Source organism: Podarcis raffonei, chromosome 3 (assembly GCF_027172205.1).
Source record: "Podarcis raffonei isolate rPodRaf1 chromosome 3, rPodRaf1.pri, whole genome shotgun sequence".
Classification (NCBI taxonomy): Eukaryota; Metazoa; Chordata; class Lepidosauria; order Squamata; family Lacertidae; genus Podarcis; species Podarcis raffonei.
This window is the reverse complement of record NC_070604.1, coordinates 102,784,552-102,799,383: the sequence shown is the minus strand read 5'-3', so window position 1 is coordinate 102,799,383 and position 14,832 is coordinate 102,784,552. Positions and strand designations below refer to the sequence as shown.

Sequence of the window (14,832 nt, the reverse complement as noted above, 5' to 3'; positions counted from 1 at the left end):
AGTATTTTAAAGCCATTTAACTTATGCCAATGACTTTGTTTCTAGGCAAAATCCTTGCTTGGTGACTAGATCGACATATCTCGATATACTTATTCTGCTGAATAATTACCTAGGGAAATCCAAAATAAAAGGTGAGTTTGAGCTAATGTATCGCTTTCTTGCCAGTAAGAGAAAGAAAGAGAGCTGTACCCCAGGTGATATCAAGCTAAGCCATATTCTGTGTAGACCTATTGAAATAAATTGACTTAATTTACTTAAGATGCATTGCAATCTTGGACCTGAATCCAGCAAGTGGTTCTTATGTTCTTTGGTTATCATATTCTTAAAACTATTTTCAGCCAATGTACTGGTTAATGTGACATGGCAAGTTTTAAACTATGACTTACTGATACAGTGCAAACTTGCAAGCTTCCAGGGAGATGCTTCCAGTTGCTTCGCTCTTCCCTTTTACTCCTGGGCTGAGCTGAGACAAAGTTTGGCCTAGCACAGAGCTTTCCAAACTGTGTGTCACGACACATTAGTGTGTTGGCGTGTTGCGTGAATGCTTCCCACCATCCTCCCTGGGCTGGAAAGGGGCTAATTTAACCTCCAGTTTGCTAGTAAAACTGAATTAACGTGTCACGAAATGATGTGTGTCTAAAAAGAGTGTCATCAACGCGAAATGTTTGGAAAGCTCTGGCTTAGCATGTCATATGATCCTGGGCTTGTGCTTATGCTCTCTCCTCACTCGCCACAAAGTCTAGTGATGTGAGAGTCCAAAAGAGTCTAAAACAGAAGAATGAGACTGCATGCATTTTTTCATCAGTAATTCATAAATACCTTAACAAGTTCTCCACTACACAGCCATGCTATCATTAAAAGTGGCGTTCAGTCTTTTTCTTATCTAAGACAAATATATTTTCCAGTTTTCATTGTTAATTAGAATGTATGGTTCTTATAACTCATTTTCTGCCAAATGCAATAAATATGTTTCAGCTGTATTTCTGTTTTGCTTTAACCCCAAATATGTTTTTTGGTGGCCTTTTGCTGAAAATGGTAGTGAACTGTTTATTTAAATGATAAGCCGGTCATAAGTTGTACATCATTTTAATAATGTATTTGTGTCATACTTGCTCTTTTAAAAAGTTGAATATTCCTTAAGCATTCTCACAGTCATAAATACTGAGACTAGCCATGAAAAATAGCTTAAAATGTTGGTATATGTGCACATTAATTAAAACTAAGGGGCAGAAAGAAATATCAGAGCTGGTGCTGATGTAATGTTAATTTTCTTTACTTAAATCTCTGAGAAGTATGATCAAAATAAGAGTATAGAAACATTGGCAGAAAATATACACTTGCCAGGGTTGTGGGTTTCGAGGTCCATGTTGGGTAAAAGATTCCTGGATTGCAAAGGGTTGGACTAGATCAGGCTTCCTCAACCTCAGCCCTCCAGATGTTTAGAGACTACAATTCCCATCATCCCTGACCACTGGTCCTGCTAGCTAGGGATCATGGGAGTTGTAGGCCAAAAACATCTGGAGGGCCGAGATTGAGGAAGCCTGGACTAGATGATCGCTGTGATCCCTTCCAACTCTATGATTATATGATGTAATCAGGCTACATTTAACAAAATTCACCTGAATATTATTTTTATTACGTCATACATTTTCTGTGCAGATGGGTACGGTCAGTTTTTAGTGCAGGAGGCCAGCTCTCCAAATACTTTTACCTTTGTGGGAAGAGAAGGGTGACAGGTTTTCTTTTTTAACCATTTCTTTAAAGTGGTGACTGTTGCTGTCATGTCTTGAGGGCAAAATGTACATCTTAAGTAAATTTAAACAGCTTCCTCTTTCAACTCTTACTCACTCCATTGTAATGATTTTTTCCCTTTTCACCATTTCCTTTCAAACGTGAGGGAAGTATGAAATAAGCTCTCAACTTCGCATTTTCTCCTATGTACGACATAGTCTCTCTCCCCCTTTTATGTGGTTTTGAACAAAGATGAAGCAGCCACCATGTTGTAGAAAGCTGTGGCCTCTTTCTTAGCTGAATATTCCACGCCTCCCACCAGTTCCCTGGTCAGCGAAGAGAATCCTTGCACATGAGGTGCTTATATACAGTGTACTGCAGTACGCGTGGATTGGGAGGGTCAGTGGATTGTGGTGCTGATCAAACTAGCTTTAGAAGAGAACCAGAATGAGGCATTTCATGGCCAAGCTACACACTGCATGCAAGATCTCCTGACATCTTTTTTTTAACCCTTAAAAGCAGTTGCAGGAAGGAGAATTAAATTAGATTGAGGAAACAGTGCTGGGGAGAGGTGTTGGCCCCCTTCCCCATTTTCCTAATCAAAACTTTCCTTCACCAGAATCTTCAAGGGAAAAGATGGGTACCTATATCCACTTCCTGGAAGTTAATAACAGCTTTGAGGGGGCAATATATTTTTTTTGGGGGGGGGGGATGTTTCGTTGTTAAGATAAAATACTGACTAGACACAGACAGGTGGTCTGGGGAGAGGCTAAATTTGTCGGTTTGAACGCAGATAGTTTTCCCTCCAGCTTCTCATTCTTTGTTATGGTTGGAGTATTTAAATACCATCTAATACACAAAGAAGTATGATTGTAATTTGGTATACTGGTTGGCTGGTTATTTCATTCTGCAGGTCTGTATTACTTCACACACACACACACCCCCAGTTACTTACCTGGTTTTTTTGGTGCCTACACACTTTTGTATGCAACATACAAAATACAAGATAAGCAACAATTGAGGGGACAATTTTGATTTGAAAAATAACGCAGGGAGGCTAAGGTTAAATCAGCGCCATGTCCCCAAACCAATTTGGACCCTTATTGGTTCCCCTTCGATTCTGAAATAGACATCAAGAAAGCCAGTTGTGGAACGCTCACATCTTATTTAGTTTGGTTTCAGACACCTTTGTAAAAGCAGTCAGCAAGGGAAGAAGATGAGGTGGAGAAAATGCTGTAGCCCAGGGGTTGCCAACATTTTTTTTACTAGTGGGCATATTCTGAATTTTGAGAAAGTGCTGAGAGCTCATCACAAAATGAACTGGGTGTGGCGTAACACACAACCACCACTGACAATCTTATGCTTGCCATGGGAGGTCAGCTAGGCCTTGCTGGTCCTGGTTATGGAGATCTCTCTCTCTCTCTCTCTCTCTCTCTCTCTCTCTCTCTCACACACACACACACACACACACAGAGAGAGAGAGAGAGAGAGAGAGAGAGAGAGAGAGAGAGAGAGAGATGCCGTTCCTGTCTAAGCAGCAACAGAAAGCATTCCTCAATACCAGGAAGAAATATACAAGGAAGCCATGTCACTCTCATTTCATCAAAATCACTTAAAAGATACCTGCACATTTTGCCCCACAATTTTATTTATAGGAAGGCTAGAGGCTTCCTTTTTTATTATTTAATGGAAGCTCAGAGTCTGGGGCACCTGCCTAGGTGCACCACTGAAAACCTTCAAAGTGGTGCTATTGCCATAAACCTCCATATATTCCCTTCCTTACAACTAGCACAATTTTGAGGGCTGTGACACTAACCCTCTGTTGCTTAGGGTGTGGGGGGTGCATCTGTCAATCTTTGCTCAAGGATTTTCTTCCCCCACCTATAACTTCACACCTACTTTCTATATTTCTTGTGCCCCATACTTGGAGAACCACAACTTTAATCTACTTTGCCATTTTTTCTCTCAAAGTGGAGTTTCCGCCACTTGGATCCTCTTTAAAGAAAACCGAACATCTAGCAGCTTCTTTCTTAATGGGAGTTTCCTCTCTCCAGTCTCATGTTTAAGCCCCTCTAGCCTTTTGGCTCCAAAGAACAGATTTGGAACACGAAGTGGAGAATGTTCTATCCCAAGCACCCACACACTCTTGGCTACCAAAAAAAAAAAGGACAGCCGGAGTATATATTTCATCTCTTTTTATAACCGTATCCATTTTTATATAGTGATATAATAGCCAGTACTATATAACTGCTGAGCCTTCTAGGTTGAACTCCCTTGGGAGTAGATGACAGCGGGCAGATTATTTAAAAACAAAGAATCAGCCCCTGTAGCCAGTGAATCCAGCTGGTCAAAGTTCTCTGTCAGTTGATACTGAACATAACACATCGGTGTATTTTTACACGGAATCATGTGTGCTTCTTTAAGTTGGTTGGGCCTTTGGAAGTTTGTGGCGCAATTTGAGCTAACTTCTGTTAATTTGGCAGTATGAAGTTGACTAGGTTTGTGGACAGTGACCATTTTTACATTAGTTTGAGCATTTCATTCCTCATGCCAGGCACTGCTTGTTTTTATAGACGTTGAGCATGACTAGCAGGTTATGACATTGCTGCTTTTCCCATCCTGCAAAGCACATGTTTTTAGAACATGAGTGGCCATCTTCTAAGCGCCACAGGCAGTTAAAGCCTGTGGCTTCCTGCACAGCAGCAGGAAGACCAAATCGTGGCATAGAGCATATGTACGCATCAGCAGCTTAAAATGCTAGGTTATTTCCATTAGTGCATTTCAAGTCACATTTTTACATTGCTGTACACAATGTGGGCGGGGGTGTGTGTGTGTCTGCACCCAGTGCCCATTGCCCAATTTGCTTCCCCACACCTGCAACCAGATTCCTGTCTCAAATGTACACACCTCAGCTTAACCATGATTTGTGTTTTCAAATTGGATGGAAGCCGGTTTGAGGAAAAGCTGGTCAAACAGAAGTATTTTTCGTTAAGCAGCAGGAAACACATGGATTGTGGCTAGCACCATGTTTGTTTCATGACTGATTGATTTAATGCATCTTTATACCACCTTTTCCTACAAGGAGCTCGAGTTGGCATGCATGGTACTCTCCCCCACCCTGTTTAATCCCCAAACAACTTTGTGAGACAGGTTAGGCTGAGGGGCAGTGATTGGCCCAAGATCACCCACTCAGTGACCTTCATGGCCAACTGGGCATTTGAACTCAGTTCCTAGTCCAACACTACACCACACACACTGGTTCTCAATAGGTGTTTGGCTGTGAGAGTACACTGGAGCTGGAATAAACAATAATGTGCACACAGCCATAGTGTTGAGCAAACATTCTTCCCTGCCTTTCCTATCAGTCCTCTTGCCCATGGGGGCTTCTGTACAGCAGAGGTGGGCAGACTTCAAGCTTTATATTTTACTGGAACCTCAAGATCCACCAGTTAGGGCCTAGGTGCAAAAGACATTAAACAGTACATTCTGAGCAAAGCAATTTGTTTCCAGTACTAGAATGAACTGAGCTGCTCACTGTCCTTTTGAACACAAGTCTACTTCGGGTTACCCCAAGCTTTTTTTAAAAATTCAGCAGCCTCATTTAGGTGGGAAAGGTCATTTTGTGGTTGCTACTGGTAGGCAACAAGGAGTTGGGAAGCCTTGCTGGTATATTGGAAATCACTCAGTGAGTGGATTCCAATCTGCCTTCTGCCCTTCCTGCATCCATCTGCATCTGTCTGTCTTGAGAGACAGTGGAAGAGTGCCATCGGGGGTAAAGTCAAACTGTTGGAGAGTTACAGGACTTGTTGTAGCTGCAGAGATCAATACGAGAGAGATATGTTTTGTTGCAGATGGGGCAGATGAAGGCTGGTTTTGCTGTTGCAGATGCACCATGGCATTTCTTCACTCCGCTGTAGAACACATGAGATGGGCACTTCCTCATCCTATGAGCTTCATTTTGTCACTTGCTTTCCATTTTAATTCCACCACTGCATTTGAATGTGCACGGCTTAAATTCAGCCAAAAATGTGAAACATTAAGCAGCTGTTGCTGTGCAGATGAAATATGGTTCACCTACTTCAGGGTCATCTGTATTTCCTAAATGGCTAAAGACTTTTTAATTTAAAAATGTCTCTGTGTTTTGTTGAAGGAGGAGAGATGGTAGATAAAAACAAACCAAGTTCTAACATCAAAGCATTTATTTCTTTTTTGTAGAAAACGTTTAATTGCCATATATTAAAAATAACTAGGCACAAATATCTTAGTTTGATATCAAAGCTCATGTAAGTACTTTGGATCTAAGTTGAGAATAGTATTTCTCAGCTCTTGATAACAAAGATGGCTTGCATTCCTGTGCAGTCCCAGTGAATTTTTGCTTGGAAAAAAGCATGTCATTTTAAGTGCATGTAAATGTCACACTTTAAATAACTGTACTGTACTAAAATAGGCTATTGCATTTTTTTCATGCACTGTTTATCAACATCTTTTTATTGATTCTGAGCTTTATTTTAATAAGAATGATAGAAGTAAAACGAAAATCTGCTCTTATGGCTCAGGTGAAGGACAGTGAAGTTAATAAGCTATTAAGTCTGAATGCCTGTGGACTTGCACCACAGCTGGGGAGATATTGGGATGCTTTGGAAACTGGGGGGTTTGCAGAAGTAAATACCTACTGAGGAAAAACTCTGACTGTTGTGTGCAACAGAAATATAAAATACAGCTTACTGAGAACTGAGCATGCTTGGTAGCTGCTGAATGTTGACCATCAGTTGAAACTAGGATGAAGATGCAATGTCCTATCGAAGTGCCCTACAGCTTATAACAGATTTCCCTGACCTGGTGTCTTCGAGGTGTTGTTGGATTCCAACTCCCATCAGCCCCAGTCAACATGACCATTATTTGGGGATAATGGGAGTTGTGGTTATTATTCCATAAAATGACTGGGTCACATTTCAGGAAAGTTCTTCTTAAATAAAAATGTCTTCAGTAGCCACTTATGTCAGTGAAATTCTACTCAATATTGATGGAAAGCAGAACTCCAACGTATAGTTAGCAGAGTAAAAACACATTGCAGGAGTCCCAAAAAACAGAACAGATACAAGAAACCTATTGGAATGCCTGATGTTTTTGTCCATGGAGTTTTCTTTTTTTTTTTTTTTTTTTTTTGTTGGTTTCACTAATTCTGGCATGTTTCTTTTTTTTTTTTTTTATAATATTTTTTATTACGTTTCTTTCCAACTTTTATACATTGCAAGCAAATAAGGAATTTACAAGAAACCATTTTTTTTTTTTTTAACAAAAATCCCAATTTGGACTTCCCCACCCCTTCCGATTCTGCGTTCTTTATATTAACAATGTCAGCAATTTGTTACCTTATGTCATACCTTATTGTAACTTTTACATGTTATGTATCTAAATTCAATATATTGTGTCACAGTTTTTATACCTTTAAAATAAACGTAACATGTTCAGTTCATATTATCTCCTTTTCTCTTTTATCACTTAGTTTACTATTTACTTAATCATAATTGCTAAAGCGTATCATTTCGAAATCATGCACAATCTTAAGATTCATACAGTTTATAATACTTTTGCAAGTAGTCTTTAAACTTTTTCCAGTCCGCCTCAGTTGTTTCTACATCCAAATCTCGGATTCTGCCGGTCAGTTCAGCTATCTCCATGTAGTCCATCAACTGCGTCTGCCATTCCTCCAGCGTGGGTAAATCTTGTGTCTTCCAATTCTTTGCGATAAGTATTCTTGCTGCTGTACTAGCATACATAAACAAAGTTCTGTCCTTCTTTGACACTTTCTGGTCTACCATGCCCAACAGGAAGGCCTCTGGTTTCTTGGGAAAGGTATACCTAAATATCTTTTTCAACTCATTATAAATCATTTCCCAGAAAGCCTTAACCCTTGGGCATGTCCACCAGAGGTGAAAGAAAGTCCCCTCTGCTTCCTTACACTTCCAACATTTATTGTCAGACAGGTGGTGTATCTTAGCTAACTTGACTGGGGTCATGTACCACCGGTATATCATTTTCATAATGTTTTCCTTCAAGGCCGTACTTGCCGTGAATTTCATTCCGGTGTTCCATAACCTTTCCCAGTCTTCAAACATAATGTTGTGTCCAACATCCTGTGCCCATTTAATCATAGCAGATTTAACTGTCTCATCCTGTAAGTTCCACATAAGCAGCAAGTTATACATTCTAGATAACAGCTTTGTCTTTGGTTCTAACAATTCTGTCTCTAGTTTCGACTTTTCCACCTGGAAACCAACTTTTTTATCCATTTTGAAAACCTCTTGAATTTGAGCATAATGTAACCAATCTCGCACCTTATTTTTTAGTTTGTCCTGGCTCTGCAACTTCCAATTGTCTCCAATTTTTTCAGTCAGTTCCCAATATTTCGGCCAATAGGCCTCCATATTGGGTCTTTTTCGGGCCTTGGCCTCCACTGGTGATAGCCACCTCGGAGTTTTACTCTCTAGTAAGTCTTTATATTTCATCCAGACTGCAAAAATTGCTTTTCTGACAATGTGACTTTTAAACAATTTATGTACTTTAACCTTGTCGTACCATAGGTATGCGTGCCATCCAAAAGCATTATTAAAACCTTCCAGATCTAGGACATCAGTGTTTTCCAACAAGAACCAATCTTTCAGCCAGCAGAAGGCTGCAGCTTCATAATACAACCTCAGGTCCGGCAGGGCAAACCCCCCTCTTTCTTTTGAATCTGTTAATATTTTAAACTTTATTCGGGGCTTTTTGCCCTGCCAGATAAATCTAGATATATCCTTCTGCCATTTTCCAAAGCAGTCCACTCTGTCCACGATCTGTAAGGTTTGAAACAAAAATAACATTTTCGGCAACACATTCATTTTTATCGCTGCGATTCTTCCCAACAAGGAAAGTTTCAATCTTGACCAAATTTCTAAATCCTTTTTAACTTCCAACCAACATTTCTCATAATTATCCTTAAATAAATTCAAATTCTTGGAGGACAAATAAATCCCAAGGTATTTCACTTTTTTAACCACATTCAGTTCTGTTTCTCTCTGAAACCCCTCTGTTTCTGTGTTTGTTAAATTTTTGGTCAGAACCTTAGTTTTTTGTTTATTCAACCTAAATCCCGCCACCCGACCAAATTCCGATATAAGTTCGAGAACTCTTTTTGTACTGGATTCTGGCTCCTGCAGTGTCAAAACTAGGTCATCTGCAAAAGCTTTCAGTTTATATTGTTTCACTCCGACCTCTATCCCTTGTACCAACCGGTCCTCTCTGATCATATTCAATAGCACCTCCAGGACTGAAATAAATAACAGAGGGGATAGAGGGCACCCTTGTCGTGTCCCTTTTTCAATTTTAAATTCCTCCGTCACCACATTGTTCACTATTAGTTTAGCTTTTTGTTCTGAATAGATTGCATGTAATCCATTCTCAAACCCCCGTCCCACTCCCATCCCTTCCAAGTTCTTCTTCATAAACATCCAAGATATGTTGTCAAATGCTTTCTCCGCATCAATAAAAATTAACACCGCCCTTGTGTTCCTATTAGTCTGCAAAAGTTCTAAAATGTCAATGATGTTTCTAGTGTTCTCATATAAATGTCTACCAGGGAGAAAGCCTGCTTGGTCTTTATGAATTACTTCATTTAAAACTTTTTTAAGTCTATTTGCCAAAATGTCTGCAAATATTTTGTAATCCACATTTAGGAGTGAGATGGGACGGTAGTTTTTAAGCTGAGTCTTTTCAGATTCTGACTTAGGTATCAATGTGATGAAGGCTTCTTTCCACGTTTCTGGTGCCCTCTTCCCATCCATGATCTGGTTACATACCTCCAACAAAGGTTGTATCAAATAGTCCTTCAGAACCTTATAATATTTGGAGGTAAGTCCATCCGGGCCTGGAGATTTGCCTAGTTGCATATTCTGAATGGCACCTTCAATTTCCTGTGAGGTTATTGTAGAGTTCAAGATTGATCTTTTATCTTGAGTTATTTTTGATAGTCCATTTGTCTTTAAAAATTGATCTATCTCTGATTCTTTCTGGGGCCCCTGTGCATACAGTTCTTTGAAGTATCTGTGGAAGCACTTCCTAATTTCTTCTGGTTTCTGTACCATCCTTCCATCAATCTCTAGGTTTGTTATCGTATTTAGCTTTTGTCTTTTTTTCAGCTGCCAAGCTAATAGCTTTCCACATTTATTTGCTGATTCAAAGGATCTTTGCTTCATCTGTTTTATTTTCCATTCAATCTCCTGATTGATCAATTTTGAATATTCTGCTTAGTGGAATTTAATTTCTCTCAGCACCTCCTTGGACTTTGGTTTGGTTCTCAGTTTTTTCTCTCCTTGGTATATTTTCTCCAATATTTTGTCCTTCTTTCCATTCCAGAGTTTTTTCTTGATTGTATTCTGTTGTATCAGAAACCCTCTCATAACAGCTTTGCTTGCGTCCCAGATCGTTCTTTTTTCAACTGTAGTATTCAGATTTATCTCAAAATAGTCCTTTAATGTTTTTTGGGCCTTTTTCACAATCTCTTGATCTCTTAGTAGTGTGTCATTCATTCTCCATCTGAAGGAACCAGGTTGAGTTAATCTAAGTTCTATTTTCAAGGCATTATGGTCGGAGCATGTTTTTGGGCAGATTTCCACCCTTTTAATCTTGGGTGCCAGCCCCCTGGAGGTCCAGATTTGGTCGATCCTTGACCAAGACAGGTGGGCCTCAGAGAAAAAAGTTCCTTCTTTACCTAAGGGATTCTTTGTCCTCCATATGTCGATCAAATCCAGATTGTCAGTCAATTCGAAAAAAGTTTTGGGCAGTCTGCCGTCTAATGTTAAGTTTTGGTTATAAGACTTATCCATGTGTGTAGACACCACTCCATTCATATCTCCCATCATTATGATGTTAGCATAATCCAGATAATCCAGCAACGTCTCATGCAGCTTCTTGAAAAATTCCGATTTCCCGTCATTTGGAGCATAAATTCCTAAAATCAATATTTTTACTCCTTGGGTTTGAATTTCAATTGCCAAAATTCTTCCTTGTTCATCCTTAAATAGAAATTTAGGTGTCAGGCTCTCCTTGGCATAAATCACCACTCCTCTTTTCTTTACTTTGTCAGACGAAATAAATTCTTGGCCTAATCTTTTGTTAACCAAAACCTTCCTGTGGAGCCTAGTCACATGGGTTTCTTGTAGGCAAATAATGTCCAATTGTTCTTTCTTCAATATGTGAAATAACCTCCTTCTTTTCTCCGGGGAATTTCCGCCATTTATATTCCAACTGAGTAGCCGCAGAGACATCCTGAACTATTCTGCTACACCTAGAGCGGTGTGTCTTCTTTCTCCTCTGGTTCCGAAGGTGCAGGTATTGCTCCACCTGGGTTGGGTATAGGCCAATTAGCTGCTGCTTCTTTTTGGAGATCTTCTCCGTGATCGTGCTGGAACTTTTGTAGGTCCTCTGGTGATCTTATTTTAACCTTCTTCTGTTTGTAAGTAAATGATAGCCCTTGTGGGAACTCCCACCTGTAAGGAATTGTGTTGAGTCTCAACAACTTAGCCAATTCTGAATAGGTGGCTCTCAAGTCCAATAACTGTTTAGGAATGTCTCGGTAAATTTCCACCCTTTTCTCTTGTATCACAATTGAGTTTTTGAAGTGTAGGCCTAATATTTTATCTCTCTCCTCCCTTGATCTCAAAGCTATTAGGCAGTCTCTGGATCTATCTTTTCTTACTAATCTTCCCAACCGAAAAGCCGATACAATTTTGAAGTCACTTTCTTCTTTTAAGTCCCAGAACCTTGTAAACTCTGTTGTCAAAAGTCCTATTAGGTCTTCTTGTTCAATTTCTGGGACTCCCCTTAGTCTGAGGTTGGTCTCGCGATTTTTCAATTCCACCAACGAAAGATAGGTTTGTTGGTCCCCTATCTGTTTATGGAGAGGCTTGACTTCTGCTTTAACTTCCTCGACTTCTTTTTTAGCTGATGTTGCAATTTGAACGGCTTCCCCTGCCAGTTTACGATTCTCTTCTGTTGCTCCTTGCAATTTTTCAATTGCTTGGGTATGTTGGGAAACCTGATCTGTCAATTTCTGGATCGAGGATGTTGCTTGGTCAATTTTTGTTGATTGATTATCAATTTTTTGATTTATTGCTGACAATTGTTCCAAAACTTGTTTCAGTACTGCCTCAGCTCCTCCTGCTGCCATATCTTCCTCTTCAGATTTTTCAGGCTTTTCGGTTTCTACTTTTTGTGTCGCAAGCACAGCTGGAACTGATAGTCTACGTCCCTGAGTTAAAGTTGTTTGCAAAAGCTGTGCTTGCTTTTTTACTTTCTCTTTCTCCTTAGCTTCCTTAGCTTTGGCTGCTCTTGTCTTTCCCGTGCCACTCATCAGTCAATGTTCAAGGTCAAATGTTGTAATCCCATGGGAAAGGCAAGCCCAAAATTGAAAACAGTCTATTGAGAGAAGGTAAACAGAGAAACTTTTCCCAGGCCTCTATATTCCCAATGTCCTCTAGGGGGAGTGCCACCAAAATTTTAGTAAGAAGAAGGTAACTTTTCCACGATTAAAGTCTCTTTGTTCCAACTTTAAAAACAATTTTAAAAGCAAATTAGTTCCAGCACGCTAAGAAAAAAGTCCTGCAGAGCACTTTTAAACATGTAACAAAGTTCCAGCAAGGTGCCTACAGTTATATCCACTTCAGCTAGCAGAGCTCAAAATTACACTCTCCAGTTACAAAAGTATCAGGAAGCTTGCAACAGTTCCGCAGTTTAAACAACTTTACCCGGCCACCCGGGAATTTGGGGTTAGAGTCTTCCCTTGCCCCTTGGGGGACCGCTCCAGGTCAAATTTATGCTGTATTTATTCTTTAAAAGAAAAATTCAGATGTGCACGAAAGTCCCAATTTAAAGCTTTAAAGCTTCCCTGTTCACAGCGCTTTCCGCTCTTTAGTCCGTCTGCTTTGATCTTGAAAGCAGTGCCGGAAGACGGACTTCCTCTTTCTCGTCTCCCGTTTTTAGCCGAATTTTCCGAATTAATTTGTAGGATCTTAGGTCCTTACTCACGGGTTTGATGTTTCAGCCCGATGCTTCTTGGAAGAAAGGTCAGCGCTCATCCGTGACAGCCGCGCGGCTTCGCCTCCGCAGAAAGAGCGATGAACCCACAGCACCGCTCCCCCTCCTTCACTCCGGAGCCCCTTACGGGGTTCCTTTTGTGATTTCGGGGTCGCTCCAGGTGCCCGCCGGGTCCCACGGCCACGGACTCACTCTGCCCGTGGTTTGTCTTGATGGGTTGCCGCTGCGCCGTCGCGAACAACCCTTTTCTGCGGTGCCCCTCTTCAGAGCTCGAAGAGGTCCGCCATCACGGTTTCGCGCCGCCTCCGGAAGTGTTGTCCATGGAGTTTTCTTGGCAGGGATACTGGAGTGGCTTGCTGGTTCCTGCTCCAGGTGGATCACGTTTAGTCAAAACACTCCACTATGTCCTGTCCATCTTGGGTGCCCCTGCATGGCATAGCTCATAGCTTCTCTGAGTTATTCAAGCCCCTTTGCTATGACAAGGCAGTGATCCATGAAGGATCCAGCCTCTTAATGAAGTGAAAGAGGAGAGAGCAAAATATGGTCTGAAGTTCAACATCAAAAAAACTAAGATCATGGCCACTGGTCCCATCACTTCCTGGCAAATAGAAGGGGAAGAAATGGAGGCAATGAGAGATGGTGACAGCAGTCACGAAATTAAAAGACGCCTGCTTCTTGGGAGAAAAGCGATGACAAACCTCAACAGCATCTTAAAAAGCAGAGACATCACCTTGCTGACAACGGTCCATATAGTTAAAGCTATGGTTTCCCCAGTAGTGATGTATGGAAGTGAGAGCTGGACCATAAAGAAGGCTGATCACTGAAGTATTGATGCTTTTGAATTATGGTGCTGGAGGAGACTCTTGAGAGTCCCATGGACTGCAGGAAGATCACACCTCTCCATTCTGAAGGAAATCAGCCCTGAGTGCTCACTGGAAGGACAGATCGTGAAGCTGAGGCTCCAATACTTTGGCCACCTCATGGGAAGAGAAGACTCCCTGGAAAAGACCCTGATGCTGGGAAAGATGGAGGGCACAAGGAGAAGGGGACGACAGCGGACGAGATGGTTGGACAGTGTTCTGGAAGCTACTAACATGAGTTTGACCAAACTGCGGGAGGCAGTGGAAGACAGGAGTGCCTGGCGTGCTCTGGTCCATGGGGTCACGAAGAGTCAGAAATGACTAAACAACAACACTGGAATGCTAGAAACAAAGGACCGTCTGGTTCACCATCCTGTCTTCAACAAGAGTCACCCTTATGATTTAATCCTCAGTTCTTGATTTTAAGTTTAATGGCTCTGCATCATTTTTGTTAAGATGCTAGCCAGTGATCAACCTCAAGTTGGAAAAAGCATAGCTATGTTTTGAAGCAACACTGTTTTTTTCTGGGCAGAATATACCTTCTGGTCATGCCCAAAGTATCAATGTGTATAATTCCCATCCTACCTTTAATATTTTTTATCTTCCTTCCTATTCCTTTTCCATCTTTCTTCATCCTGGTATAGAGAAAATGTTAACAGCCGTGCTTCCAGCAGCATAGTTTTGTCTGAACAGAAGTGCCTCTTTAATTCACCTTAAGTTACGGAGCCAGACATTTACTTTAGAAATTAATACGTGTGTTGGTTTAATAAAAGTTATAGCATTGGCTAAGGAAAAGAGTTTGTTTTAAGTTAGGCAGAAGTAAATAGAAGTAGGGAAGGGTTTTTTCATCAGGGGTAGAAGCGCAGGGATTATTTACTCATTTGTAATGAGATTTTTGTTTTTCTGGGAAAGACATTTTTGAGAAAATGTTGAGTATAAGGGAAAGTCAGAAATGTTTGGCTGTGGCTTGAGATGCTACAAACATATGGAAACAGCACCCCAGAGGTCTGTGAAAACATTTGTGTTTGCTTAGTCTCCCCTTCCCCAACTAAATAGATGACCACTGGGAGCCAAAAAGGGTCTAAGCCCCTCAAATGGTGAAGTAGTTGTCTAAATCAGAGCCTAAAAAACACATATGAGCTGCTGGATGCTGATATTCCTCATTTGC

General features: G+C 40.8%; 1 protein-coding gene across 6 annotated transcripts in view; it reads left to right on the top strand.

Moving 5' to 3' along the window:
• Positions 1-14,832, top strand: part of THADA (THADA armadillo repeat containing) — a 158,564-nt gene that overhangs the window by 115,118 nt on the left and 28,614 nt on the right. For all 6 annotated transcript variants that reach the window (XR_008329722.1, XR_008329723.1, XM_053383336.1 and 3 more), the window contains one exon: positions 46-131. Coding sequence is in view for 4 of the 6 variants with exons in the window: in XM_053383336.1 (XP_053239311.1) it covers positions 46-131 (86 nt within the window). In the remaining 2 variants the exon portion in view is untranslated. The remainder of the gene's footprint in view (positions 1-45; positions 132-14,832) is intronic.